The 27,952-nt window shown below is 41.1% G+C and overlaps 1 protein-coding gene across 1 annotated transcript in view; it reads left to right on the forward strand.

Moving 5' to 3' along the window:
* LOC113026743 (neural-cadherin) overlaps positions 1-27,952 on the forward strand; it is a 332,913-nt gene that overhangs the window by 259,350 nt on the left and 45,611 nt on the right. The window contains exons 31-33 of the mRNA XM_026175859.1: positions 8,284-8,464; positions 11,854-12,020; positions 26,512-26,776. Of these exons, the coding sequence (XP_026031644.1) occupies positions 8,284-8,464; positions 11,854-12,020; positions 26,512-26,776 (613 nt within the window). The remainder of the gene's footprint in view (positions 1-8,283; positions 8,465-11,853; positions 12,021-26,511; positions 26,777-27,952) is intronic.

The following is a 27,952-nucleotide window of genomic DNA, read 5'->3' on the forward strand; positions in this document are numbered from 1 at the left end:
GTCTTCAGGTGCTGAAGGGTGCCCCAGGTTGTAGATGGCTTGTTTACCTTGGGAGGCCTGTGTTGTATTCAAAGGGTGAGCAACTAAACTCTTAACACCAACCGACATCTTCGTTGCGCCCTGCTGGAAGGAGGTGGGCCAAACTGATCCAGAGACAAGCACAACTAGAGGCATCTGTTAATAACCACCACAGTTAAACTTCCTCTGTATAGATTTTGTTGGTAGCAGACCTTTCATCATCTTTCCTGGAGGTGAAGCTAACTTGGATTGAGTTTGGGGTTAGTGGAGGTAAAGCTGTAAAGAAAAGGTGTGCACTTGATTTCTAACATTGTATAAAAGATTTACATAGGCAACTTGTTCTCTCATATTGGTTTCTGGGGTATGCAATAATGTGAGGGTGTCGGCTGCCACCTTGTTAGTGGTCAGATGTTACCATATTTAGATAATACGGTAGCTATGGTTGCTGGCTAACGTAGCTAGTGCAGCTAGCTAATGTAGCTAGTGCGGTTAGCAATCTGCATCACACAGACAGACAGCCATGTTATGTGTCAGATAGCTCTCAGTCAGTTCAGTGACTCCAGTAAAGAGAAGCAATCCCTAAAAATAGCCATTCACCTATAGCAGCCAATCAAATCATAGCTTTGTAACAGGGAAGTCTGCAGGTAGACTCACTTTTGTAGGCAGTTTCAATGTCCATTAGGGGAACTTTGCAGTTGTGGCACTTTGGCGTGTGCGTCAGAGGTTACCGTTTGGACAAAAGGAAAGACTCACTTTAAAAACAAAGGAAATAGTAATTTCTTTATTCCAATTATCCTTTTTATCTTTTTTCATGATTGCTGGAAGCCAACAGTGTTTTTAAAATCAAATAAAATCACCCAGTTCTGTTTTGACTGCATGTTGCAATCTGCTGCAGCTAGGGTTGCCAACTCCCTGAAAAATAAATAAGGGACACCTCGTGGCCAGGGCCGGGCAACCCAGTTGTCTTCACCCTTCCCAGTGTGGTAGCTCTTTTTTTTTGTGTGTGAAATTATTTTTTAACCATTTGACTTGAATTTGATTTAAGCAGATGCATATTCTTTGTGATATGAACTCATGTGAAACAAATGATCATTTAGCCATTTATTTTTAGCTCAAAATGACAACATTAACACAGTAAAACAGGTCTCTTTCTTAAACAGAAGCCTGTCATGCTTAGCTTTTGAGGATATAAGTAAATCTTTCTTTAAAAGAACTCTGTCCTGCTTAACTTAAAATTATATAAATTAATAGAAAACAATAGAACAAAATCATTCTTGTAACTGTGCACATTTAGTGCATTTAGTACAACTGGCTTCAGTTGAGGTATTATTTCAGCTTTTCTAAAGCTAATCAGGTTTGTAAACCCACTTGTTCCCATGATTACGCATCATAACTCATCATCATTATTCATCTATGTATTACTTTTATGTATTAGTGATCTATTTGTTGTAATCATCTATCCTTGCAGTTGTTTATTACACAAAATAAGTTATATTATCACACTTCTGGCCACATAGCGCTGATATTCACTGCACATGCCCATATTAACCTTAACCAGAGGGTTTAAACAACAAACCAGTGTTTACATACCATATCTGCTTCTGCCGTGGCCTGGTGGACAAGAAATTGGTTAAGGGTTCCCCGAGCTTTCACGCCCCTCATGTTCTTCATGTGCCCACCACTAGAAGCATGCCTATGGAAAAAGTGCGCCGGCACACAGTGCAGTGTGCTTTAAAGGTGTTATGGTGTATTTTCCCAGCCAGGTGTTTCCCTTTTCCCATTCCTCCCAGTACTTTTGCAGCCTATTTTTCTTTCTCTGAGCGAACAAACATTGCTGCTCTAATGCTGGGCTTACACTGTGCGATGTTTGGTCCATTTTGAGCCGATTTTTGAGTCGTGCGACCGATTTGGTGATCGGCCCGATTTTGGCCTTCATCGTGCATCGTGTAGTATACGTGGGGTAACGAGAAGCGATTAACACCTCGAGCAGCTCCCGATCATCAATCGCTCGTGAGCCGCTCACACTGCTCACGCGCAAACACGTAAACGTCGGTGAAAAAGACGGCGCAGCACGGCAGTGCAGCGTGTGATCTGGACACAAGTGATGGAGGCACAACTTGTAGAACTTTGGAAAGCTCATCCGAGCCTTTTCGATGTGGCATCACAAAATTATCACGACCACAACAACCGTGAAAATAGTTGGATCTACATTGCTGCTCAGTCACAGCTGCCTGATCATGTTTTTTATTAGCAATTTAGCAAAGTTGATGGTGGTGGTGTGTCTGTGTGAGTGAAAGACGGAGAGAGAGAGCGACAGATTTTCTGTTATAACCTTCATGTTATGGAGGCACAGTGTGAGCACTCAGGTCGCATCAGAGCATCGGGCCGTATAGTGTGAGACCTGCATCGTGACCTACCAACTTCTAACCCCTGCGAGTCAATCGTGCAGTTTGAGCAGGAGCTGAATAACGCGACTGAAAAAAATCGCACAGTGTATGTCCAGCTTTAGGTGTACTGTCGTCCGAGACTTGCACCGCAGTGTCGGCGTTTGTTTCCCTGTTGGCCATGCTTCTTGTTGTGGTCATCTGTTGTCTTCCGGTATTTTCTCCGTAAGCGACCTTTCCTCGACCAATGAGATGAGCGGTAATCTGAATTGTCATACTCGAATTGTCATAAGTGTGCTGTCAGCTCATTGGTCACAAAGCAGGAGAGGGGCTGGGAATTATGCTTTCCAACAAAGCGTTAATTCCATTAACATTTATAGACTACTTTTGATTCTCACTGTATTACGGGACAAAGTGCGTCCCTTATTAGCTCAATACGGGACGTGTGCTTTTGTTTCTAAATACGGGACGATTCCGTATTTTAAGGGACGGTTGGCAACCCTAGCTGCAGCTACTAATTTAAATTAAGTGAGAGAAGTGAACAACGGGTAGTAGCGTATTTTTGCTGGACCATTTCAGGGAAGTTATTCAAATGTTGGAGTGGAAGATTTTGACTAAATGCACACTTTTATTAAAAAAACATCACAGGAAATTTATGTGGACAGGCCTGGTATGCTTTTAAATGCAGATGAGCAAAATAGTTTTTCTCCTGCTGATTCCGCTTCCATCGCATTATGCCAGCACTGCGTATGATGGATTTCTTTCTTAGAGTTAAAGCACATGAGCCCCACATAATGGACGTGGAGGAGATCATATTTCTAGGTATAAAACGGAGATTGGTTTGTACAGTTTAAGATTATATTCTAAATAATTTATGAAATTATATTTCACTAGTCATAACAGAGTATATTATATGGCTCAGTGTTGAGAGAATTACTGTGAGACTGCTGTTCATCATTGTCTGGATTATGGTCACTCTCTAATGTGCGTGTGTGTGCGTGTGTGTGCGTGTGTGTGTGTGTGTGTGCGTGTGTGTGTGTGTGTGTGTGTGTGTGTGTGTGTGTGTGTGTGTGTGTGTGTGTGTGTGTGTGTATAGAAGTAGTGAGGACCGGGAAAACACTGAAAGCTGGCTCAGAGTGGGTTATTTGTGGCTTGCCTTCAGCCGGGTACACATGAGCATTTAATGCGCTAGGACCGCTGAGTTAATTGATTAGCCCGACCAGCCAACCAATAAAAACAGTCAATAATGTGAGCCTAATATCATGAGCCAACTACTACACAACCTCTCTGTCACTTTAGTCCAATACATGTTCCGTTTAATGAGGTCAGTGTCAGCACAAACGGGTTCATTACCAGGCATATGTCGCTCTCTCGGTGTCCTGCAGACACATCCTCTGTTTCCAGCATTAAATAGTAATTGGTTGTTTGCTAAAAAAAACAGTCATGATGCAGAAGTTTTAAACACATAAAACTGTGCAACTGACAAGTTTCCATCATTTAGTGTGTGTGTGTGTGTGTGTGTGTGTGTGTGTGTGTGTGTGTGTGTGTGTGTGTGTGTGTGTGTGTGTGTGTGTGTTTCCTTCTTTTTTCTTGTGGTCCACTCATATTCTAAGGACTCCTCTTCAGTCTGCTAATAAGGTATTTCTGTGTATGCAGGTGTGTCTGTGTGTTGCTAAGTAATAACCCAGGTGTTTTGTGGGAAAGAGCAGTTATTATTCTGCACACTTATGTTTAAATGAAAAACAACCTTGGCCGGTCAATTCAAACATCCTTTCGTTCAGCACTCCGGTAAGGTGTGAGGAGCCACGAGGCCTCTAGGGGTGGCTTTTAGAACTGTTGTCTCTATAAACACAATTTATTTGTATCCATTCAGTAGACAATTTGAAAGCTCTGTTAAGATGTTGAATCTCAAGAGCGGCGATATTAAAGGATATAAGTCTGTCTTTCTGCAGTGCTGAAGGCTTGGAGTTAGTGTGGTTTACCTTAGCCAGGGATGTAGCAGGAGGCTGCACAAACACTGTGTACTAATGAGAGGAATCTGCATGATGTGTGTGGGCGGACATGAGTATAATAAATCCCCAAAAGCATGCAACAGTAGGCGTGCTGATGATTAATAATGTTGATGGACATGTTCCGGCATTGTATGATTTTTATTTTTTTCCTTTTCCTCTGGTGTTGTTGTTCCTTTCCTTGCAAAAATGCTCCAGTGTGTCATGTTTGTTGCTATAGCAACATCATCTGTTTCTGCATGGGTGTGAGTGCCTGTCGATGAGGTAAAAAGGTAGCTGATGTTGATATGTCCTCCTCACCGGCAGTATGGGTGGGAATCAGACGAGCTCACTGCCGCGGCACGATGTGAACAAAAGCAACGTTATCATGACTTTTAGTTTTTATGTACGAATCCAAAACTAACAACACAAAGCAGGGATTAAGAAAAACAGCCCAAAGACAGTAAATGCAATTGCCACAGTGAAGTGAAGGCTACAGCGCTACAGGCCTGACTGCTCACCACTGCCTATTAAAATTTGGTGTCTCAGTAGCTTTAACGTCACTTGTGTTAGCTCAGCGTTGGCATACTGTCTGCACAGATGTTTACAGAGAGCTGATGTTGTGTTAGCAGCATATTATTGGGGCAATCGTAGCTCAAGCGTTGGGAGTTCGCGTTGTAATCAGAAGGTTGCCGGTTCGAGCCCCGGCTTGGACAGTCTCGGTCGTTGTGTCCTTGGGCAAGACACTTCACCCGTTGCCTACTGGTGGTGGTCAGAGCGCCACACTGGCAGGGGCGCCAGTGTCCGGCAACCTCGCCTCTGTCAGTGCGCCCCAGGGTGGCTGTGGCTACAATGTAGCTGCCATCACCAGTGTGTGAATGTGTGTGAATGGGTGGATGACTGGATGTGTAAAACGCTTTGGGGTCCTTAGGGACTAGAAAAGCGATATACAAATACAGGTCATTTACCATTATTGTTTCCGTTTTGGATGCAGTTGCATTTCACCATTGTGCTCTTGCCCATTCATTAAATAAAAATAAAAGTAATGTCTGTACCTCCAGTCCTCAAAGCTGTAAGATCACGTCACCATTTTCCTCTGTATCCACCCGCTATAAGGCTAATTGCTCATACAGAAAAGCAGAGCTGCATGTTTGAATCTTTGTACACAGGCGGAGTGAAGACAGCATCAGGAACTATATACTAATTGTCCTTTATAAGTTATTTATTTAGAGAAATTAATAATGTATTTACAGAAATAACACTTTATTCCAAAAACACCTGCCTGCAACCTGGAATTGGCTAATCAGTCAATCCTTAATTGGAACAAAATCACAGTTGACCATGGTCAGCTAGCATTAGCATTAGCATTAGCTTTGCCAAAGCTGCACAGTTATTTCTACTGAAGAGTAGCAGCTCATCCATAACATCATTCTTTCAGTTGTTCTCTAAAATCCTGTCTGGGTTTAGTTTGAGTAGATGGGTTGATGTATTCTTCAGTATTTTGGGAAAATCTAAAGAACATCTTGCCTGCCTATATGTATGTTAGCTACAGTCTGCGGTAATGTGCACACAGGTTTAGTTCATATGTATAAAACTCTCACATTGCTAACAGACACAGTGTTACTGAAAGTAAGGAGCTTCTTATGAAACCAAGCTAGTAAACCAGTAGAGAGATTTTGGGAGGCAGAAAAAGCTATTCAGAAGCTGCTGAATTTTTCCACAGAATCTGCAAGGCCGCTGAGCAAAGCAAACGTGGTTCATTCTCATGTCTTGAACATTTTTTATGATAGTTTTAGTATGAAAATCTACCAGTACAAAGGTACAAATTTAAGTAAGTTTTTTGGCTTGAAAAATTCTCATCGCAGTTCCCATTGACTAAATTAACACTGCATACCATGTTGTCTTAATTAAAACCAGTGAAGTGTGGTGCATGGCTGCATGTAACCTAAACAGGAAAAGGTGAATGAATTAAAAGGATAAATGAGACTGGAGTAAGCCCGGTGGTAATAGTGAGGTTGCATCCAGGTAAAAAGACAGGAAATGATTTCCTTTTAATATGCTTCTATTCTGGAGCTACCTCTCTGCCTCTCTTACCCCTGCTGTCACTCACCTTTGTCCGTTTTCCACTTTCTCCATCCTCGTCTTATCATTATTCTGCTTTCCTTTCTCCCTTCAGCTCTCAGAGTAGCATTACAGCTTTAAGGTTTTCTGTGCTTTTGACATATCTGTCACTACATTGTTAAGTAGGGAGGTGTGCAGTTACAGCACACTGACTAATAGCTTTTTGAGTGCTACTAGCTATGATTCGAAACTTGATTTACAGAGTTTCTCAGCAAAAAGTTTACCTCATAACAGAAGTTACAGAACACTGTGGACAGATGATGTTTTCTCATTTCACCAAAATATATATTCAGCAAAAAAAGTTCTGTATGTTTTTAGGAAATCATAGTCTAGATATTGCCTTGTATTGCATTGCATTTTGCTTTTGGCAGGCATGGACACTGGGAGCAATTTAAAGCAGCTAAAATATCTTCTTTCAGACAAGTGAGGGAGTGAAATAAAACCAACATGTGGATGGCGAACTAATAAAAAAAAAAAGAATTTTTAACGATATGAAACGACATCATCTTACCACGTTGTAAATTTGAATTCAATACTTATAAAGACTCATTTCATGCTGTTTAGGTGACATTATGCCTGACTTCTGCATGTCATTGTCAGCCATCTTCATTATCACTTCCTCCAAGGTGTGACTGAAGTGCTTCAAGGTTCAGACATTTTGGGTGAAACTTCACTCTTTGCACGGCACACTCCAGCTGCATGCTTTTTCATTTAGAATGTATTTTCACTTTGTGTACATTTTTATACGCAACACCTGAAATTAATCGTGGCAAATATGGCATCCTGCTGCGTCTCTTTGTGGGGGTGTGACACTGTTTTCAGCTCAAGCCGTAATTTGTTATTCATGAAGAAGCAGCTGTATTTTTGAGTTGAGCTCATGTATCAGCCAGTGCTGTGCTCAGTCGAATCAATGGCAGACACGCCAATATGTCTTTCTGCTTTAGAATGCAGATGTTTGTCTTTCAGTCCTTGGCGATCAACATGATCAGCTCAACCCCAGAAAATTGTGGAGCTGTAGCATTTAAAGGTCAACAACCAATAAGAGCCCTCTTTGCTGGAGGTCAGAACCAATCAGCAGCTCCCTGATGGCATGATTCATTTCACTTTACAATCGTTCACATTCCTGCATCCTCTCTGCAGCACAAACACTCATAAAGTTTGGTCCTGGCAGGGAGGTGACTGAACATATTAATGTATTTTATGACATCCGATTGTAAGCGTTCAAGGTTCCTCTGTCCTTTCAGCTCTCCCTGTAGGTGGTCATGCTGTTTCTCTGGTCAAGAGTTTGGTTTCATCATTGTGACGAGAGACTCTGAGAGACAGAGAGATGACAATTTAAAGAAAGAGACTGTCTGAGTTTATGTCTTTCAGTGTATTTTAGAGTTTTCTTCCTCAATCGATTCATTTTCATTCTCTTTGACTTTACTTACCTCTTTCGAATATTCCGACTCTCCCTCTGGCTGCTGACCCCCTTATACGTCTGTCCCGTGTCTTCCCTAATCCCATTTTCTCTGCTGTCACTTTGCCTTTTTGCCTTCTGTATGTAAGCTACTTACTTCTTGGCACCTCTCCCTATTGCCTTCCTCGCATCTCAACTTTTCCACTTTTTCTTCCCTCCTATTTCCGCCTCGTTTTCCTTCTTGCTTTCTTGTTGTTTTACTTTGTTTATATTTTTCCAATTTCACTTCATATCCAGTTTCTCCTTTCTTCAACTTTACCTTCTCTAAATTTACTAATCCTCCCATCTCCTCCCCTGTATCTCTTCCATTCAGCTGTATGATTTGGGCTCCCCGGCCGACTCGCAGTCCAGCTCTCCAGGCTGCCTGACCACAGATAGCAGCTGTGTCAACATGGGCTATCCATCCTGTGGCCACCGGGGTCGCTGTCACGGTGAGTGGGGCTCCTTCAGCTGCCAGTGTATACCCGGATACACAGGACACCAGTGTGAAGAAGGTATGCCAATTTTTTATTATTTTTGTTTTACATTATGCAATAAAATGTTGTTCTTGACAGTAACATTAAAAAGAAAAGAAAATCATCCATGTGGCCTCAAAGATCATTTACTCCCTGTTGACTATGTCAGATTACAGTATGTGAAACGAACACATATTTGGTCATTGTCGGACAAGGAGTTTGTGCTATCACAAAATCGCTCTAAATGCTAAAATGCACACGTCCTTCCCAGCTTATCACTTCAGCTGTGTCACATGGTACAGGCTGTTTCCTCCAACAGCTTCAAGGGATCCTGAGCAGCTTTATTTTCAGTGTAATGTTTTGGTCTTCAAGGCTATAGTAAACATGGCTGTCAGAAATTTTACGGTTAACATTCCCATAAATATTGTTGACGAGAACCCCCTGTTTTGTTACCGGGTAACCTAGACTGTAAAACAGAATAAAAGCTGTGTGGCTCCAAGGCCACAACAACTATGGCAAAGGACGCAGCAGCTGAGGGTGAACCAAAGCATTTAATAAATTAGCTGAGGATGCAACTACAAACATGGAGCACTTCAGTTAAGCTGTTTTCACACAAGCAGCCCTGAACTTTTCCAAGAGCTATCCAGGGGAGCTGGATATGTGAACAAATACATCCAGGCTAGACGTTTTCTTTAACCTGCCAACTCCCGTATACAAGGTTTGTGTTAATGTAAGTTTGTGCCTGTGTGTGTGCTGTGCAATTAACACTAACAAGTGGGTATGATGTGTGGCACCTACCACATGCTGCATCCTGGCAGCGCCACGACACATCACATTTCTAGATGTCTGAACACATGTGAAAGCGGACTATTTCCTGCTGCGTGTTGCATGTGTGAAAGCGCAACTGTGGAAAATAACCCAACTTTATTCACCTGGAAATGCCAGAAGTTAATGTTTTAAAATAGTTTTAGTGGCATTCAGTTCATTTCAGTTTTATTTGCACAGCACCAAATCACAACAGTCTCCTGAAGATACTTTATATTGTAAGGTAAAGAGCCTAAAATAGCAGAGAGAGACTCCAACTATCAAGTGACCCCCTTTTATCAAGCACTTGAGACAGTGGGAAGGAACAACTCTATTTAAGAGGGACATAAGACCAGCTGAGAAACATAATCTCTCTCCAACATGTCCTGCGGGCCCCTTTAAGTTAGACATGCCCGAAACACATCTGTAATCCAGGAGGCATCCTGGGGAGATCCCTATATCACCTCCTGAATGACTGAGCTCTTGACCCTAACTTTACGGTTCAACCCAGACACCTATCAGAATGAGGTCTGCCTGCTCTCTTGTATGTTGTTCTTATTCTTTCAGTCACTCCCAGCAGCCTGTGGCTTTAGGTGAGGGTCAGAAAGTCAACAAGTAAATCGACAGCTTTAGCTTCACACTCAGCTTTCTCTTCACCGTAATGAACAGCGTGCCAAAGCATCTGTTAATCTCCTGCTCTGCTTTACTCCACTCTCACTTGTGAGCAAGACCCTGATATACTTGAACTCCTCCACTTAATGTGTCAACTAATCCTTAACCTGAAGTAGGCAGTTAACCCTTTTCTGTCTGAGAACCACAGCCTCAAACTTGTAGTTCCCGATTCTTAGTCCGACTACACTCGGCACAGCAAATTGTCCCAGGCTGAGCTGGAGGTCACTACTGAATAAACCCAGCAGGGTCACACCATCTGCAAAAAGTAGAGACGAGATCCTGAGACTACCAGACCTCACTGCTGTCACTCATTGGCAGCGTCTATGAATTCTTCCATAAAAATTAGGATGCGCTGCCTTGACTTTTAGGGTTTAAAATAAACAAATTGAATAATGGGGTGTAAGTAGCTTTGTGAAGCGATACCCGGGACATCGCCAACTAGCCATGACAATGCTCCAAGTGTATCGCAGATATATAAATGCAGGCAAGGATGACTCAAGAAGACACTAACGGCACTCCATCAGTTTCCAATCTCAGAAGTACACTGCAGTGTAATTTTTGTTTTACTCACCAAGCAACCTACCCTGCCCCTTGGCCTAAAGAAGATGGCTTCTTCTGAGCCTCTCTGTGCTGGTCGTGTGGTTGTGGAGACAATTGGCTTATTGCAGACTTTTATTGGACTGAGATTGGCTCTTTAATGGCTCTGGTCCTACGTGGCCTCTCGCACACATCCTTGGAGTTGAGGAGGACACCTTCAGTCATGCTTTCTGCTGATCGCAGCACACTAGTCCAGGCTTTACGGTCTTGTTTGGTTTCTGCCTCCTATTTCACAGTGAGACTCAGACACGACTCGAATGTAGAATCTGAAATCGTAACAGGTCAAGATTTGGTGTGCAGTCTGTACAAATGGTTCTTTGTTTCTGTTATGTCTTATATGACAAATAGCGCTCCGGTCGTTAACAGATTAAACCATCTGTGTTTAACATGCAGCCCAGTTCCAATTTACCCCGGTGGATTGCTTTGCAAAGTAAGAAAATTACAAGGAAGTCTCTTTTTTTTGGAATAAAACTGGAATGTGATGCAGTATTAACTGAACTGAACAAATGATAGTGAGTCACTCTCATCTTGTAAAACAAAAACTTGCAAAATTCACTATTTATTCTTTCACTCTTTAATTTAAATATTTGCCCTTTACTCTGTTGGAGTCTACATGGAAAATAAAAAAGAAGAGGAAAGGAAAACAAATACCCCCACTTCTACTTCAAAGTATTTCGTGTATTTGACAAGCCATCGTTGAATAACGTGAGACTGTTGGTGTAAAATTGATGGTGTTGTTATGTTTTTATATAAACAGCCTGTGGCCGTGAGAGGCAAAGTAAAATTTGAGATGGAGTTTTGGGAGCTTCAAGAGGACATGGCTGATCAGCTGCATATTCCATGCCTAGAAGCACCCCCCCCCCCCCCCGCCCCACAAAAAAAAAAATTGATTTGACATTGCCTTCAAGTGAGCTCTCATGAACCACTCGACTTTGTCAAAGTTACAAGGGAAGGAGACAAAGAAAAGGAAGAGGTGTGAAAGCGATAGAAGAAAATTTCACTTGCGTATGCCGTGAGATGGAAGAATGGCTTTGAGAGTTTTAGGTGTGCTTGGTTTATTCTGAGAGGCATGCACAAAAAACACTTCTGTGAAAACTTCAAACTCTTAGACAGAAGAACCCAAGCTAAACCAAACATGCATATTCTATCTTGTGCATTTAACATAGTCTTTCTGTCCCCAGCACCGGACTTTTTAAAACTGATTTAGCTGAAGTGACTTGTGGTGTCTTCTCTGTGGAGGAAAGCAGCATCCAGACTGTCTAAGAATTATGTTTTGCACTTGAAATCCTGTTTAAACGTAGCACTATGTGGCTGACCTCTGTGTGTGGTTATGTGTTTGTATCCACCAACACCAGAGGTCCCAGAGTACTCCTTTGATGGCCACAGTCACGTGCGTTACCAGTTGGCGTCCCCGCTGCCTGCCCGGAGGACATGGATCCAAGTCCTGGTTCGAACCCGTAAACACAGCAGTGTCCTTTTCAGTCTGATCTCAAAGGAGCAAAGTGAATACTTACGTCTGGAGGTGAGTGCAGGAAGATGGAGTCATCACTTTTCCTCACTTTCAGAATTTTTCATAGCAGGTTGTGAGTTTGGGTTTGGCTTTGTTGTGTGGAAAGCAATTTTATTTTACCTTCTCGCTTCATGAACAGTTTCAGATTCTGCTCTACTCTTTATCCTGTAGCAACTGCAGGCATTTTCTTTATCCACCCACTGCTCTTATGACATGCACTTTCTCTTGCTATAATGATACCTATGCAACAGACACTTTTTGAAAAGAGGTAAAAGCAACAAAAGTAACAGTTAACATAATTTGTTTCTGTAGCCATGTGTGAATTCATCGTAGTCTAAAGAGCTTGGAAAGAAAAGCGTCTGGACTTTCTTTAAGATGTTTCATCTCTCGTCCAAGAAGTTTCTTCAGTTCTAAGAGCAAATGGTGGAGAGTCATGACCATCTGTCTTCTCTGTCCAAAATGTGAACGTTGGCATCCTCAAAGGAGTGACCTTTATCCTTAAGATGCAACATCCGAGTCTTGTCCAGTTGAGGTGGCTCTTGTATGTTGTGCCATGCGTTCATGAAGTGGCTCTTTGGTCTCTCCAATGTAGACACTGTACAGCATACATTAAGTTTGCTTTTTTTTTGTCTTTTGGATGAACTGGTTTTTGTCTGAGTGTATGGCTGGGTCTGAAGTACACTGGGAAGTACACTGAAGTCTAAGGAGCTTGGAAAGAAAAGCATCTGGACTTCTTTAAGTTGCTTGAAGACCTCTCATCCGAGAAGCTTCTTCAGTACACTGAAGTACAGTCCCAGCACTACTCCTTCGAGGATTCCAACGTTCACATTTTGGACAGAGAAGACAGATGGTTTGAAAGAAGAGTGAAAGAAGCGTCTATGTCCACTGTGAACAACCATCTTTGAACAGAGGCGGCGGCTTACAATCCAGTTTCCTTCCCAGACGCCTTAACGCTCACTCACATCCTGGGCCATTTGACCTCAGTAAATCACATGATAGGGGGGTAGGTTTCACAGTTGGTTCACCCGAAACCGCGGCTGATTGTGACCCACACCCGTTTTCACATGTGATTAGGTAGAGGATCAATAGGGGGTCCATGACACTCTTGGGGACCCTCCCATAGGGCTTAAAATCTGGGACTCTCCACCAGTTGATCTTAGAACTGAAGAAGCTTCTCGGATGAGAGGGGAAACATCTTCAAGAAACTTAAAGAAGTCCAGACGCTTTTCTCTCCAAGCTCCTTAGATTCCCAGTGAAGTTTGGTAGGACAATGAATCTATTTGCATTTTATACAAAGCTATCACCTGAATTTGTACACTGTAGGGACAACTCACGTAGGATCAGACTGATTAAATATTTAAAAGTAAATAGACATTTATGCTCATTTGTCATGGTCACTTATGTGAATTCAAGACCTAATGAGCCAGACAAGTCAACAAAAAGTGAATGAATAAATTAAAGGAGGCACACAGCTTTCAGTGAGACGCTTTGGCCAACCACACAGATGTGACAGGAGTAAACAAAGTAAACAACTTTTTGTTTTTTACCTTTGACTTCTTGGGGCCCCCACCTAAGGCAGTGAGAGGGAAATCATCACAGGTGTACATCTCCTGTTTCCAAACAACATTTCCTTTCAGGGCAGATAAAAGACATTCGAAACAACCAGAAACAGATGCATGTCTTTACTTTAGTGTTTTTGGTTTCTCAACAGTTTTTTTTCCAGCTGTTAATATCCAGATGTTCACTTGTTGTTGTTGTTTTGTGTTGTTGCATGTCTTCTTTTTAATTAATGTTTTCCATCCATCAGTTTATAAAATGAAAACAGTCACATCATTGCACTACACTAATCTTAATCATCGATGGAACATATTAAACCTTGGCCGGGCCTGTAGCAGCTTACCAGTATATACAGAGGACGTCTGACTTCTGACACTTGTTTAGAATAATTGGTTTGTGTGCAAACAACTGCAAATTATTATTATTATTGAATAATGTGAATAATTATTATTATTTGTTAGGAAAATGGGAAAGAAGTGCAGCATCTGATTAAAACACTTGGAAACATACACAGAAATACAGCATATAAAGTAAAGCCAGACAGAAACAGCCTGAATTCTCTTACACAAGCGTTATTTAGTCTGTGTTAAATAGACTTTAGGAATCGTTCTCCAGCCTTCAAAAGGCTTCTTTGGGTGATCACACACTGCTTCAGTAATGTTGAGCTGCAGGCTCTGGGGAGGCCAGTCCAGGACTGATAGCGTTCTGTTGTGTGTTTGGCATCATTGTCATGCAAGAAAATAACGCTGTTGCCAATCAGATGCTTTCCAGATGTTATTACTGTACATGGTGGATCAACATCTGATTTCTCTGTATGCATTTTCCACCGTGTTTTACAAACGAGTATAGATGCTCACCGCGCACCTTCCCAGTTCTTTACTCGTGCCTTTCCCTGTCTTTTGCCCCACACTCAAACCACACGTATTGATCAAACATCTGTGTCTTAAATGATGATGATTATCCATACCATGGCAGCCGTTTAAATCTCCTCTGATCTCCATCTGTCTATCCTTTCTGTTCATCCATTCCCACACTCCCTCCTAAATATCACATTGCTCCATCAGCACAGCCACATGGGGAGCGAGTGCACATCGTTTATCTATCATAAATAGTGCATTTATTCCTGAGTGCAGAGCAGTGAAACATTGGAAACCCTGCTGAGTTCTTGGTGGAAACATAACCGTTTACTGCCTGCTAAGATTATATTTTTCACTGTAATAGTTTTGATTGCTTTTAATCAGAGGAAGAAATTAGTATGTGTTACTCTTGGTTGGATACACTGTTACATTGTGAGGAGCCCCTTCTGTTTGTGTATGGCTTCACATCCAACAGTATGCTTAGTAAAAGATATTACAAAGCATATTAGGCTCTCTTCTTTAAATGACTTTAGTCTCTCTGATTACTGATAAAGTTCCTGTTTTTTGAGCCACTGTTTTTTGTGCTGTAACAATTTTACGTGCATGAAATTCAATTGAATTTACAACAGTAGCCTCAAGGCACTTCATACTGTGAGGTAAGGGCCTTACAATATTAAAGAGAAAACCCCAGAAATCAGATGAGCAAGCACTTGGTGACAGTGGGAAGAAACAACAGCTCTGTTTTATCAGAAAGATAATGCCTCTGACAGAACCAGGCTCGTGGAGTGACAGCCATCTGCGGTACAAACTGGATGCCCTGGTGTTGTGTGTGCAGTAGCGTCAACTTCCGTGTGACCGCTTTCAACCGGAGGACAGTTGCATAGGTCACCTGGTGGTGGAGGGGAATCTGCCTCCAAACAAGCTTGGTCTGACTTGGACTGCCTGTAATCACTCTCAGGCAAACTAATGAAGGTGTGCTATTAATTCATGTTTAATTTATAAACATAGACAGGTTTCCAACACTGCACCGATGAGCACAACTCATCTGCAATGTGTCTCGATAATCGCGATAGGTGGAAAGGGGATCAGCTCTTTTGGTTTCCAACTGGTTCTGTTCTGGTTATATTGCTGTATAAAAGCTGTCTATGTAATTTTGACGTTCTGCAGCAACTTCCTTCAGGAGTTTCTTTTCATAGATGGCAACAGATTTGCAGCTTTTTGACGGGTTTACACGGTTAATCGCTGCATTATCACAAACACGTTGCATGTAATTGGCAGTATGACTCAATTATTGCTGATTTTTTGCCATTTTGATGCACCAAAGTCATTTTGAAGACTAGAGCTGGTTGCAGGTGGTCACGGGACTGGCCCCCGTCTTTTAAGCCATTGTTTCTCAACCTTTTGGAGCCATGGCACATATTTCACATTAGAAAAATCACGTGGCACAGCACCAAACAAAAATGTCACAAAAAGCATGATCATTTTTCCCCATAGACCAGGCACAGCAGAATTGGCTCGGTTTGTCCCCAGTATACCTTTGTTGCCTTCTTCTGACCACTACTCATGCTAGGAATTTTCTCCGGGACCAGGTCAGACTGACTACTTTTCCTTTTCACATATTTATCTATTGCTATTACGCGCTGTGTCGCCTCACAGCATGACTATTATGTAATTTCCTCTCTGTCTTCTTCTGTTTTACCTGCAGTTGGCAACACATTTAATTAGAGAAGGTAGTTGTACTGCCCTCTGGTGGAAGAGAATGTAATTGTTCTCCCCGTTACTCACGCCGATCGCTTAGAGTACTAATCAGGTGGAACCAGATAATCTTCCACGGCAGACCTGATCATTTCTTGGGAAACACTGTTCTAAGCAATGATTTCAAAGGCAACGAGGTTGCTCATCCATTGGACACTGTCAATAATAATTTTGGTCATACCACAGTCTCCAACCAGTGTTTGCCCCAGTGTGACTGTAGTGTGATGAGGATGGTTCAGGGTCACCTGATCGAACCCTATCAGATTGTCAAAATGGAAAGTTTTAAGCCTAATGTTAAAAGTAGGGAGAGTGTCGACCCCTCCAATCCAAGTTGAGAACTATTAGCAGCTCTAGGAACCACAAGTGAGCCTGCAGTCTGAGAGTGAAGTGCTCTGTTAGGATGAAGTGATACTATGAGGTCTTCAAAATATGATGTGGCCAAATTATTGGAGACTTTGTATGTGAGTTGAAAGATTTTAAGTTCAATTCTGGATTCAACAGGGAGCCAATAAAGGGAAGATAATGATGTTACTCTCTTCGGTACTCTTGCTGCAGCGTTTTGCTACCTGAAGGCTTTATAGAGAGATCTGAAAACAAACTGATAATACTGAATTATAATTTATAATATAGTTCAGCCTAGGAGTAATTGATGCATGAATTCACTTTTCAGCATCGTTCTTTTCACTACTTTTAGTGATACTGTCCAGATTAAAGAAAGCAGTGCTGCGTATTTGTTTAACGTGCATGTTGAAGGCCACATCCTGATCACAAATGACTGCAACCTTCCTTTAGTGCTACTATAGGCCAAGGAAATGTCATCCAGAGAAGGTATCTGCTTCACAGATAAATATTATTTAATATAATCTACATTGCAATGAAAATGTATAATATTCCTTTAAAAAAAGCGCACATAAAATAAAAAGGGTGTAATAAAAAGTATTCAGTGACTAAGTTTGTGTGTGAGGAAATCATCTTGCAAATATTAACACACATAAGTTATTTTAGAGCAAAGCTTCACTTACTTGTTTTGAATTTCTCATGGTGAATAGAGCAACAGGGAACATCAGAAGTATCTGAGGTAGTTTGCAGCCTTGCCCTGAGTGAAGGAGGATTTTTAGGAAAGGATAGCCACAGCCTCTCTGTTCTCTACTTAACTGTTGCATTTGGGATCCATTCGTGATGTTCATAATGTTGAAATTCAAACCTAGAAGACAGCCAAGCATCTCTTATTACTCAAACAACATCAGACGTTAGAATCCAAAAGGAAGAGTCACCGTGAAAAAGCTTTACTCTTTTCTTTTCATGTACAGGGAGTGCAGAATTATTAGGCAAGTTGTATTTTTGAGGAATAATTTTATTATTGAACAACAACCATGTTCTCAATGAACCCAAAAAACTCATTAATATCAAAGCTGAATGTTTTTGGAAGTAGTTTTTAGTTTGTTTGTAGTTTGAGCTATTTTAGGGGGATATCTGTGTGTGCAGGTGACTATTACTGTGCATAATTATTAGGCAACTTAACAAAAAACAAATATATACCCATTTCAATTATTTATTTTTACCAGTGAAACCAATATAACATCTCCACATTCACAAATATACATTTCTGACATTCAAAAACAAAACAAAAACAAATCAGCGACCAATATAGCCACCTTTCTTTGCAAGGACACTCAAAAGCCTGCCATCCATGGATTCTGTCAGTGTTTTGATCTGTTCACCATCAACATTGCGTGCAGCAGCAACCACAGCCTCCCAGACACTGTTCAGAGAGGTGTACTGTTTTCCCTCCTTGTAAATCTCACATTTGATGATGGACCACAGGTTCTCAATGGGGTTCAGATCAGGTGAACAAGGTGGCCATGTCATTAGTTTTTCTTCTTTTATACCCTTTCTTGCCAGCCACGCTGTGGAGTACTTGGACGCGTGTGATGGAGCATTGTCCTGCATGAAAATCATGTTTTTCTTGAAGGATGCAGACTTCTTCCTGTACCACTGCTTGAAGAAGGTGTCTTCCAGAAACTGGCAGTAGGACTGGGAGTTGAGCTTGACTCCATCCTCAACCCGAAAAGGCCCCACAAGCTCATCTTTGATGATACCAGCCCAAACCAGTACTCCACCTCCACCTTGCTGGCGTCTGAGTCGGACTGGAGCTCTCTGCCCTTTACCAATCCAGCCACGGGCCCATCCATCTGGCCCATCAAGACTCACTCTCATTTCATCAGTCCATAAAACCTTAGAAAAACCAGTCTTGAGATATTTCTTGGCCCAGTCTTGACGTTTCAGCTTGTGCGTCTTGTTCAGTGGTGGTCGTCTTTCAGCCTTTCTTACCTTGGCCATGTCTCTGAGTATTGCACACCTTGTGCTTTTGGGCACTCCAGTGATGTTGCAGCTCTGAAATATGGCCAAACTGGTGGCAAGTGGCATCTTGGCAGCTGCACGCTTGACTTTTCTCAGTTCATGGGCAGTTATTTGGCGCCTTGGTTTTTCCACACGCTTCTTGCGACCCTGTTGACTATTTTGAATGAAACGCTTGATTGTTCGATGATCACGCTTCAGAAGCTTTGCAATTTTGTGACTGCTGCATCCCTCTGCAAGATATCTCACTATTTTTGACTTTTCTGAGCCTGTCAAGTCCTTCTTTTGACCCATTTTGCCAAAGGAAAGGAAGTTGCCTAATAATTATGCACACCTGATATAGGGTGTTGATGTCATTAGACCACACCCCTTCTCATTACAGAGATGCACATCACCTAATATGCTTAATTGGTAGTAGGCTTTCGAGCCTATACAGCTTGGAGTAAGACAACATGCATGAAGAGGATGATGTGGACAAAATACTCATTTGCCTAATAATTCTGCACTCCCTGTAGAAGCTTCAGTCAGCGCTGACCATGGTCACAGAGACAGCTTTATATCAAATATATAGATGTATGTTATTTAAATATACAAAAATATACAATAGTAGGTATAATATAAACATTTAAATGTGTTGCCAATGTGTTGAATATAAACAAAAACCCACAAGAATTATCTTGTGGGTTTTATATAAAAACATTATATTAAATTATTCCGTGGCAAATTTAGTCATTTCGAATCTTTCATATAAAAAGAAAAGTACGAACCATTACACTAAGTAATTATTTTTGAATTAGCTCACGAGCTCCAGCATGATTTTTGGACCATCGGCCTCGACTTAACCAACCAGTAAATTCCTGCACTCAGTGTTTGTGTTCGTGTCTTCAGAATTAATATTCATCGTAAAGGGAGCGTTGCTCCTCTCTTCAGTCTCATTACCTCGCAGTGAGAATGACCCATATTTTGGCTCACTGGGATCTTTGCTTTCTGTCACAGTGAGTGAATGCACACGAACACACCGATTCTATGGCACTAATCTTCTATTGACTACTGAGATAAAATGAAGTAGACGGGAGCTGAATTTCACTCGGTCGTACTACATTACGCATAGCAATCTTTTGCTGTATATCACAAAGTGGGTTTATATCACAATTACTACGGTAAAGAAATAGTCTGAAAACTTTGAACTTATTTATTTTTAGCTCTTTTTTTGCAATTTAAAACTAACAGACTGATGTAGATTTTACCCTTTCACCGCTTTAATTTTCACTTTTTGCCAGCTTTGTTAGATATGCTTAAATTTAATTATACCTAACCATGGACATAATTAAAGATGTTATTATTGGATTCTCTAGTACAGTGCAGATTTTATCCTGCACATTTTCTTTCCTGACTATTAATGTCTCAAAGGTAGATGAAATATTTATTATTCTTTTCAAACTTTGCTTTTGTGACCAGCACAATGACATTTGCAAACGTGATTACAAATTAATCACAGGTTATAAAAACAAACTTTAAAAAGACCTTTGAGGCAATAAGGCAAAAACTTTTATTACCCAGGAATGAGGAAAAAAATGTGTATGTGCTTCCTGAGTAACAGCTTGGGGAAAAGTGCTGACACCTTAGCCTCTCGCAATTTATTTTTTAACATAAGTAATTGTTATTGAGAAAGTATTGGAGGGCCGTGTTGGAGCTCGAGTTGCAATCACACTATAAGCGTAGTCCAGTGAACCATGCACGCCTGCTTTTTCAGGTGGGCCCACCCACGTCGCACAGCAAGCTGGACATTGGATTTCAAATGCACTCTGGCTTAGTATAAGTGCTCCATAAGATGTTTGAACCAGGCATTAGCAGCTCAACATGACTGATTAGCGTACCATCACAATAAGTGGCTCAGCCACTGTTATTCATCATATAATTACACATATAGTTGCTCTTAGTAAAAAAGTTTTCATAGATATTCATCAGACTTTGTATTTTACCACAAAGCTCGGTTACCATGTCAGTAGTGTGGCTGCAGAAAGCTGCACCACTCGAGCAGTCACTGTCATCCAATCATCCTGCTTTGTCTCTGTTTATATTCACGCACTGAGTTGCTGCACGAAACTTTATAGGATCAGCCCGTCTCATTGACGGGTCTATTATTAACATATTGAGCTCTCAAGTGGGGTGGTAGCAGAACCAAAAGGGGTAAAGGGCAGGTATTACGACATGGGAAGACAGAACCAGCATGAGATCATTGATGTTTGTATGACATCCCTAGCAGTTCCTTTCAGATTAAGGAAAGAAGGAGCTCATAAATGACAATCAAAGGTCATGTCCTTGTTGTAAAAACCAAAAGCTGCTTTTTCTCCACAGTCCATGCTGCATAGTATCAAATTTGCATCAACTTGCAGTTTATTTCTAAATGACAGGCTATTCCTTACTGCTTGATGGCTTGATGACTGATTAAATAAGACATTAAAATCTTGCTGGGCAAGAAGATGCTTTGCAGTTTTAATGCTTCATTAAGTTCACGCTGTTTGGCTCATTTATTTTTACAAGGCAGATTACCTTGACCGCAGGATGACAGACAGAATGACATCCTGAACTAAACTCATCAGTTGCACAGCCAGTCTCTTTCACATATGAAGAATTTGTGATTGATCACGTTATAAAGAATAGAATATGCACTTCTGTTTAAAATGACCTCGTTTAGTGAAGATCATGTAGATTTTTTCCTAAAATTGACACCAAACTGGAGCTTGTGGTGTTCGTGGAGAGTATTAAACATAAATTAAAGTGATCTGCCTTTAAGCTGGTAAAAATGCAAAACGATGCCATTTGCTCAACAGTTTTTATTTTTAATGGCAAAGTTGATGTGTAGTCCCGAAAGCATCTGACTGCAGATTAGGTCTCTGCAGACAAGCAGATATGGGTGCAGAAGGGCAATAACAATTGTACGAATGCAAAGTGGAAGCTGGTATTGAGCATCAAATTTCCTTCTATTCCCTAGTATAAATAAAGTTGAAGAAAAAATGCCTTCACTAGTCATATATGCACACAATCTACCTTCACACACCATTATTTAATCATGAGAACTGGGGAGATTAATGCATCATCTGCACATGTCTGCAATACTAAAGGCTGCGGCGCTGAGAGCAGTCTGTCGCAGGAAGCATCTGTGGGGAATGGAAGGGTCCCTGCAGTGGGACTGTTTACTGAAAAATGGAGTTGCACACCTTCACACACACCTAGTGCAAAAACACAAAGACACACTATCAAATGCACTCAGTCACATACCACCCAGGGAGCGGAGCAGGAGCCAAATTGCACCACTCCGTTCAGCTTTAATTGGGGGTAAAATCAGGTGGCAGTGAGTGTGTCTGGTTAGAAAGCTCTGCCCCAGTGGATTCTGAATATAATTAATACTTCATCACAGAGCCTTGAAATGAGCCACGGTCCTCCAACTAAACAACCTTGGAGCCATCCAACACTTTATCCAACTGAAGAAACGACCGTGGGATTGATGGAAAATCCAAAGATGGGCAGAGGAGGAAGGACTGACGTGACAAAGGGAAAAGGAGGAAAAAGAAAGAAGACTGCAAGATCAGTAGACAGCTACAGAGGGTGCTGGCAAGCGATGGCTGTTTTCTTTTTGACAAAGTTTTCCTCCCCAAAAACACTTGTTAAATCTTTATTTGTCGAGAATGAGTGAGAGAGTTAATGGTAGCCACCCACTTCTCCTTCACATCTCACTTTCTTTGTCTCAGTTCCTCTGCCCTTTTCATCTCAGTCCTCTGTTTATGTGGCAGCAGTGGCAGACAAAGATGGAGGGGAGAAAATTATGCTCAGTGGGACACTTGGAGGAAACAGTTTGAAATTGAAATGAGGACGACCCACCCACCGCCCAATCCCTCTTAACACTGCATATGGACATGTTCTATCCTGGTTTTCTTCTCCTTCTAGCTGAGTTTCATACACACACACATGCAGACACACAGCTTCCTGGACGGATTTTTTTTTTTGTTCAAATGAATATTGCTCTGTGATAGACATGTGGTGAGCATCACAGCCGAGCCAAAATCTTCATCTCGAGATCTGAGCCTTGAAGAGAACAGCTTGTTGTGTAAACACGGGGGAAAGTGCTGGTGTTCTCCCTTATTCTCATCTCAACCACGAAGTCGCTTCCTCCTTTTGTCTCTCCCATTCCTCACAAGATTGTACTGGACAACCACGCCTGTGTGTGTGTGTGTGTGTGTGTGTGTGTGTGTGTGTGTGTGTGTGTGTGTGTGTGTGTGTGTGTGTGTGTGTGTGTGTGTGTGTGTGTGTGTGTGTGTGTGTGTGTGTGTGTGTGTGTGTGTGTGTCTGTGTGTGTCTGTGTGTGTCAGTGCTACAAATCAACAAATTGCAAGTTTAAATGCCAGCTTTCAATGTTCTCTCATTTAATATTTATTCTAGGCCCAGAGCAAAAGCAGAAATGACAATTACCTTTTTCCCAGGGTGTTTGTAATTAAATGGTAAGACACATGTTGTCACTGCTTAGGGAGTAAAACTGGCCGTAGGCGTTCTTGTGGTAGAATCCGATTGCTTGATATGAGAAAGGTTTACCTGAATGCACGTTCTGGTCATACAGTCATTAAACTGTGTTGGGAAATTTCTGTTTTGGGAATTATTTATTTTCCCCACGTCTAACCCCCATGGAATCGATCTGGCTTATTGGCCTACTGGCCAAATTGTCCTATTGATCCAATCTTTTAACATCCTTGTGGAATCTTTTCTTTCTTTTGATCCATTAGCTTTAAAACCTGAAATTTGAACTCAGGTCAGCGCAACATATTTTCCCTCTAATGGCATCCTGCCATTAAGAGAGTTCCTCTGCCAAGGAAAGATCTCTTTGTTTCTTTGTCTGCAAGAGTACACAAAAACCAGGCTGAATTTCATGACCTCCCATGAGGAAAAAAGCCATTAAATTTTGGTTTCTTGGCCTCAGTTTCAATTTGTTTACTGGGATTTTGAAATCCATGCTGCTCAGACTTCTGCCAATGCCCCAAAACAAAGAGGCTCTATGTCATTTAGTTTATGCCCACTAAGCACTGAAAAGTACACTTGAAAGGTGCTCGAAGATAGACAAACGTCAGCTTTGCTTTGCAAGAAAACTGTTTTCAGAGGAATCGTTTCGCAGGGAGGTTGACTGATAATCCCTTGAGAGCAGGTCTCTGTAAGGAGAGATATACTTAGTGTTTTCACATTAATTACCTCCCCCAAGCAGGTTTTGTTTTTGATAGCGTGTGTGTGCGTGCGCCATTCTATCTGTAAACGTGATCGCTCAAAAAGCTTTGATTGAGGTGCAGAGTGGTCATGGTAACAATCCATTAAACTTTTGCTAATATCCACCGATTTTTCTTGCTCAAAAATTGACAAAAAGTGTAAAAAGGCCAGAGTATGACCTCTGACCTCTCCTTCAAGGCCAAAGTGATAATAATGGTAGACAGATCTATTTATTTAAGTTCTGTTTCTTACTGTGATTGTTTGTATTGACAGCATATAAGCAGGGAATGATATATGGGGAGTCTAAATATCACATTACTTTGATCTCTGACATCTTCTTTAAGGTCAAATAAGTCCAAACGTTGATACAATGTTTTTTATCCAAAATTGTACTTAAAATGCTACATCGTCTGTTTTATTGGCAACATTTAGGACAATATGCTCTTATATAGGGATTCTAAATATGAAATTATAGTTTACATCCACATTTCATGTCACATTTGCACTTCACATCTGCGTTCCTTTCAAGCTCACCTCAATATATGTCGTGTCCTTAAACAAAGTGTCATGAGAATTAGTTAGAAACATACTGCAGTATAATGTTATGTATGAAGCTCAAGTTATTCATGTCCAGTTATTTACAAACCATTGGCTACTATCCATTTCCTACTCCGACAGTACTCCTATGCAATCAAAGTAGAAATCCGTCATGTTAGTCTGATTTTAATGCACTAAAAACTTACCTTTGAGAAGAACAAGAAAACCCAAAATGAATATGTAGTACAAAATATAATGCTGTTTGCTTAAAAATCAGAGAGTTCCAAGGCAAAAACTGCTGCTGACTGAAAAGAAGGACTTGTTTCATTTGCCAGAAATCATCTTTATAATCCTCAAGACTGATTCTGTGGACAGATGAGACGAATTTGAACTTTTCTGACAGTTACATAAAACTAACCTCATTTGATAAAAAGAACATGGTGATGGTAGTGTGATTGTCTGGGTGTGACTTGCTGCTTCAGAGCCTGGACGAATTCCAGTAATCGATGAAACAGTTAATAGTGATCAGTTCTGAATTCTCGGGGTAAATGTTGACATGTTCTATCTTTCTCATAGTTGCGAATCAACTGGCAGCTACACTTTTGTGGAAACAGTTCAGATCAGAAGATGAGGCTCGAGCTGAGCAGGAAGAGGATAACATTTTAGCCACATGCTGGTGGCGCTGTGTCTTTCCTTCACGTGTTTGCTTCTTTGGTGAAAGGAACTCATCTCATCATATTTTTTTTTTTCAAGATGGCAAATCAGCATGCTGGCTTCCACAAACCAGAGCCTGCTCCTGTGTATATTTATTGGAATTAGTGTAATTTTACAATACAATACAACTTTATTTGTATAGCACCTTTAAAAGACCAGTGGTACACCAAAGTGCTTTACAATAAAAACAGGAAATTTAAGACAATAAATAAAAGACTATTAACAAAGTACCACATATGTCATCAGGTTAAGGGCACTAATTATACAACAATAAAAGGGAATATAAGAACAAAGTTACTAAGAACAGATATAGCTAAAAGATAAAGTACATAGATAAGAAATTGAACCAAATATAAAACAGGGACGCTAACTAGATGGAAAAGGTATGTTGAATAAATGAGTTTTTAAACGGGATTTAAAAGATAAAACGGAGTCTGACGCAGCGATAGGAAGGTTGTTCCACAGATTCGGTGCAACCAGGGCAAAAGCACGGTCACCCCTCGATTTAAGTCTAGATCTAGGCTGAGCCAGGAGTAATTGGGCTGAAGACCTGAGGGCTCGCCCAGGGACATATAGACTAAGAAGATCGACAAGATAACGAGGGGCTAAATTATTTATAATTTCAAAGGTGAGCAACAATATTTCAAATTCAATGCGATATTTTATGGGTAACCATTGCAACTCAATAAGAACTGGGGTGATAGAGGCATGCTTTCTAGTGCCAGTCAGGAGGCGAGCCGCAGCATTCTGGACAAGCTGAAGCCTGTGAAGGAGTGCGGAGTGAAGACCAAAGTAGAGGGAGTTACAGTAATCCAATCTAGAAGTCACAAAAGCATGAATGAGCTTTTCAAGATCTTTATGAGGGACATAGTGCTTAGCCTTAGCAATAAGGCGAAGTTGGTAGAAGCTAGATTTGATTACTGAAGACACTTGTTTGTTAAATTTGAAAGAGCTGTCCAGCAGAACCCCTAGGTCACTAACTGAGTCAGGGAAAGAAGTGGCAAAGGAACCAAAGGTATCAGCTGATTTTACACCAATTAGTGCAGATTTATGAATGAAGTATTCTTTTTTTCTAATAAGTAATCTCAAAAAAATGATTGACTGTACCTTTAAACGCTGAATTCATGAATATTCAAGTACTTTTCAGTTATATGCATCCCTGTGAAAATCTACGTACACCACATGATTGACCAACTTGTTGAACCACCTTTAAAAGCAATCATTTGAAGTGTTATTCTTTGTGCGGCTTTGTCAGTCTCTCATATTGTTGTGAAGGAATTTTGGCCCACTCTTCTTCACAGTGTTGCTTTAGATCACTGGCTTGTTGCGTGAACCAGTTTCCACCAAGCTTTGGTTGTTAGATGGTTGCTACTTCCTCTCTTACGTCCTGTGGAAACAGTAATGGCGCCCTTAGTTTTTCAGTCTCCTGTTGGATTTGTAAGGCTTATATTAATCGTCCTGTTTTCCCATTGCAGATCTTTCAGGGCCTTCTATGTGTTTTCTACAACCTTGGGGACGGGGACTACAACCTAACACTGCCCACTTATCGACTCGACAATGGTGAGTGGCACGAGGTCTTCCTAGATCGCCATGACAATGAGATGACACTACGAATGGATGGCGGCGGAGGACAGCGTGAGGTTTCAGGACTGCAGGGCCGGAGCCGAGAAATCATCATTGACCCCACTGTGGTGATGCTGGGAAACACTTTCCCTTCAGGCATCAACAAGAGCTTCCAGGGTAGGTGGTTACAGCATTAATCTAATAATACTGTCTCTCGGTGTCTGTCAGTCATGTAGATTTTGGATTTGTAACTTTTTTATGAGCAGGAAAAAAAAGTCTCCAGACACCAGGGGCTGAATATGTACGTATATAAAAACATGCATGTATTTTTTTTCTACACAAACTGACATTTGTGAAACTAGAGCATGTGTGCACACTGGAAGAAATAAGTTTACCCATGCTTTCTCAGTTTAGCTGCACCACCTCTGAGCTTGAAAAGATTCAATTTTCCAGAGAAATCTTTGGGGAAAAAAAAAAAATCAGCTTTTATTTGTGCCCTCCATCGACTTCTTCTACTCCTACAACAGTGCTGATGTGCAGGTTTTCTTAGTAGCAACACGTATCATTCAGAAGAAGACAGCAGTGTATAAATGTTGACAAGGCTGTGCCGACATATACAACCAATGTGGCGACCATACACCAGTAAAAACACTAGATGAGAAGGACCAGAGCCCCACCTCCTAATCTTAATCACCTCGCCACACCGTCTGCCTTTACAAACAATTGTGAAAGAACGAGCTGTTTTAACCCTTGTATGGTGTTCGGGTCTGTGAGACCCGTTTTCAGTTTTTTTCAAAAGAAAAATTAACCCTTGTGTGGTGTTCGTATTTTTGTTACTCAGCCAGTGTTCATGGGTCTGGTGGACCCGCTAGAGTTTTGGCTTTCCAAATTAACACTATCAAACAATTTTATGTTAAATTACTCAACAGATGTTTACTTCATCCCAATTACAAGCCATATGAACAGCAAACATGATTATTTTTTTCCCTTTACCTTTGTTAGATCACATTTATGAATTAATGTGCTTCTCGTTTTTTTTTTGTTTTTTTTTTAAATAAAATGTTATAAAAAAAATAAATCAGTTATAATCAAGTGGAGTGAGTGGAAAGACACAACACATTTACACGTGAAGCAATATGTTTCACAACTAAATGGGATCAGCCGCTCATCAATGGTGATATTAGGCCCAGGGTTGTAAAACGGGGAGGTGGTGCACCCACTTATCCCACACTGTCCTGATGGCAGCTAGCTTGTCTCTCTGCCGTTGAGCTGGTCTGTTGTCTCGGTTATCAAAACGAATAATCCTGGAAATTTTGTGGAAGTTTTCCAGAGACACTGATGCACGGAAAGGTT

Source organism: Astatotilapia calliptera, chromosome 1, assembly GCF_900246225.1.
Source record: "Astatotilapia calliptera chromosome 1, fAstCal1.2, whole genome shotgun sequence".
Taxonomy (NCBI): Eukaryota; Metazoa; Chordata; class Actinopteri; order Cichliformes; family Cichlidae; genus Astatotilapia; species Astatotilapia calliptera.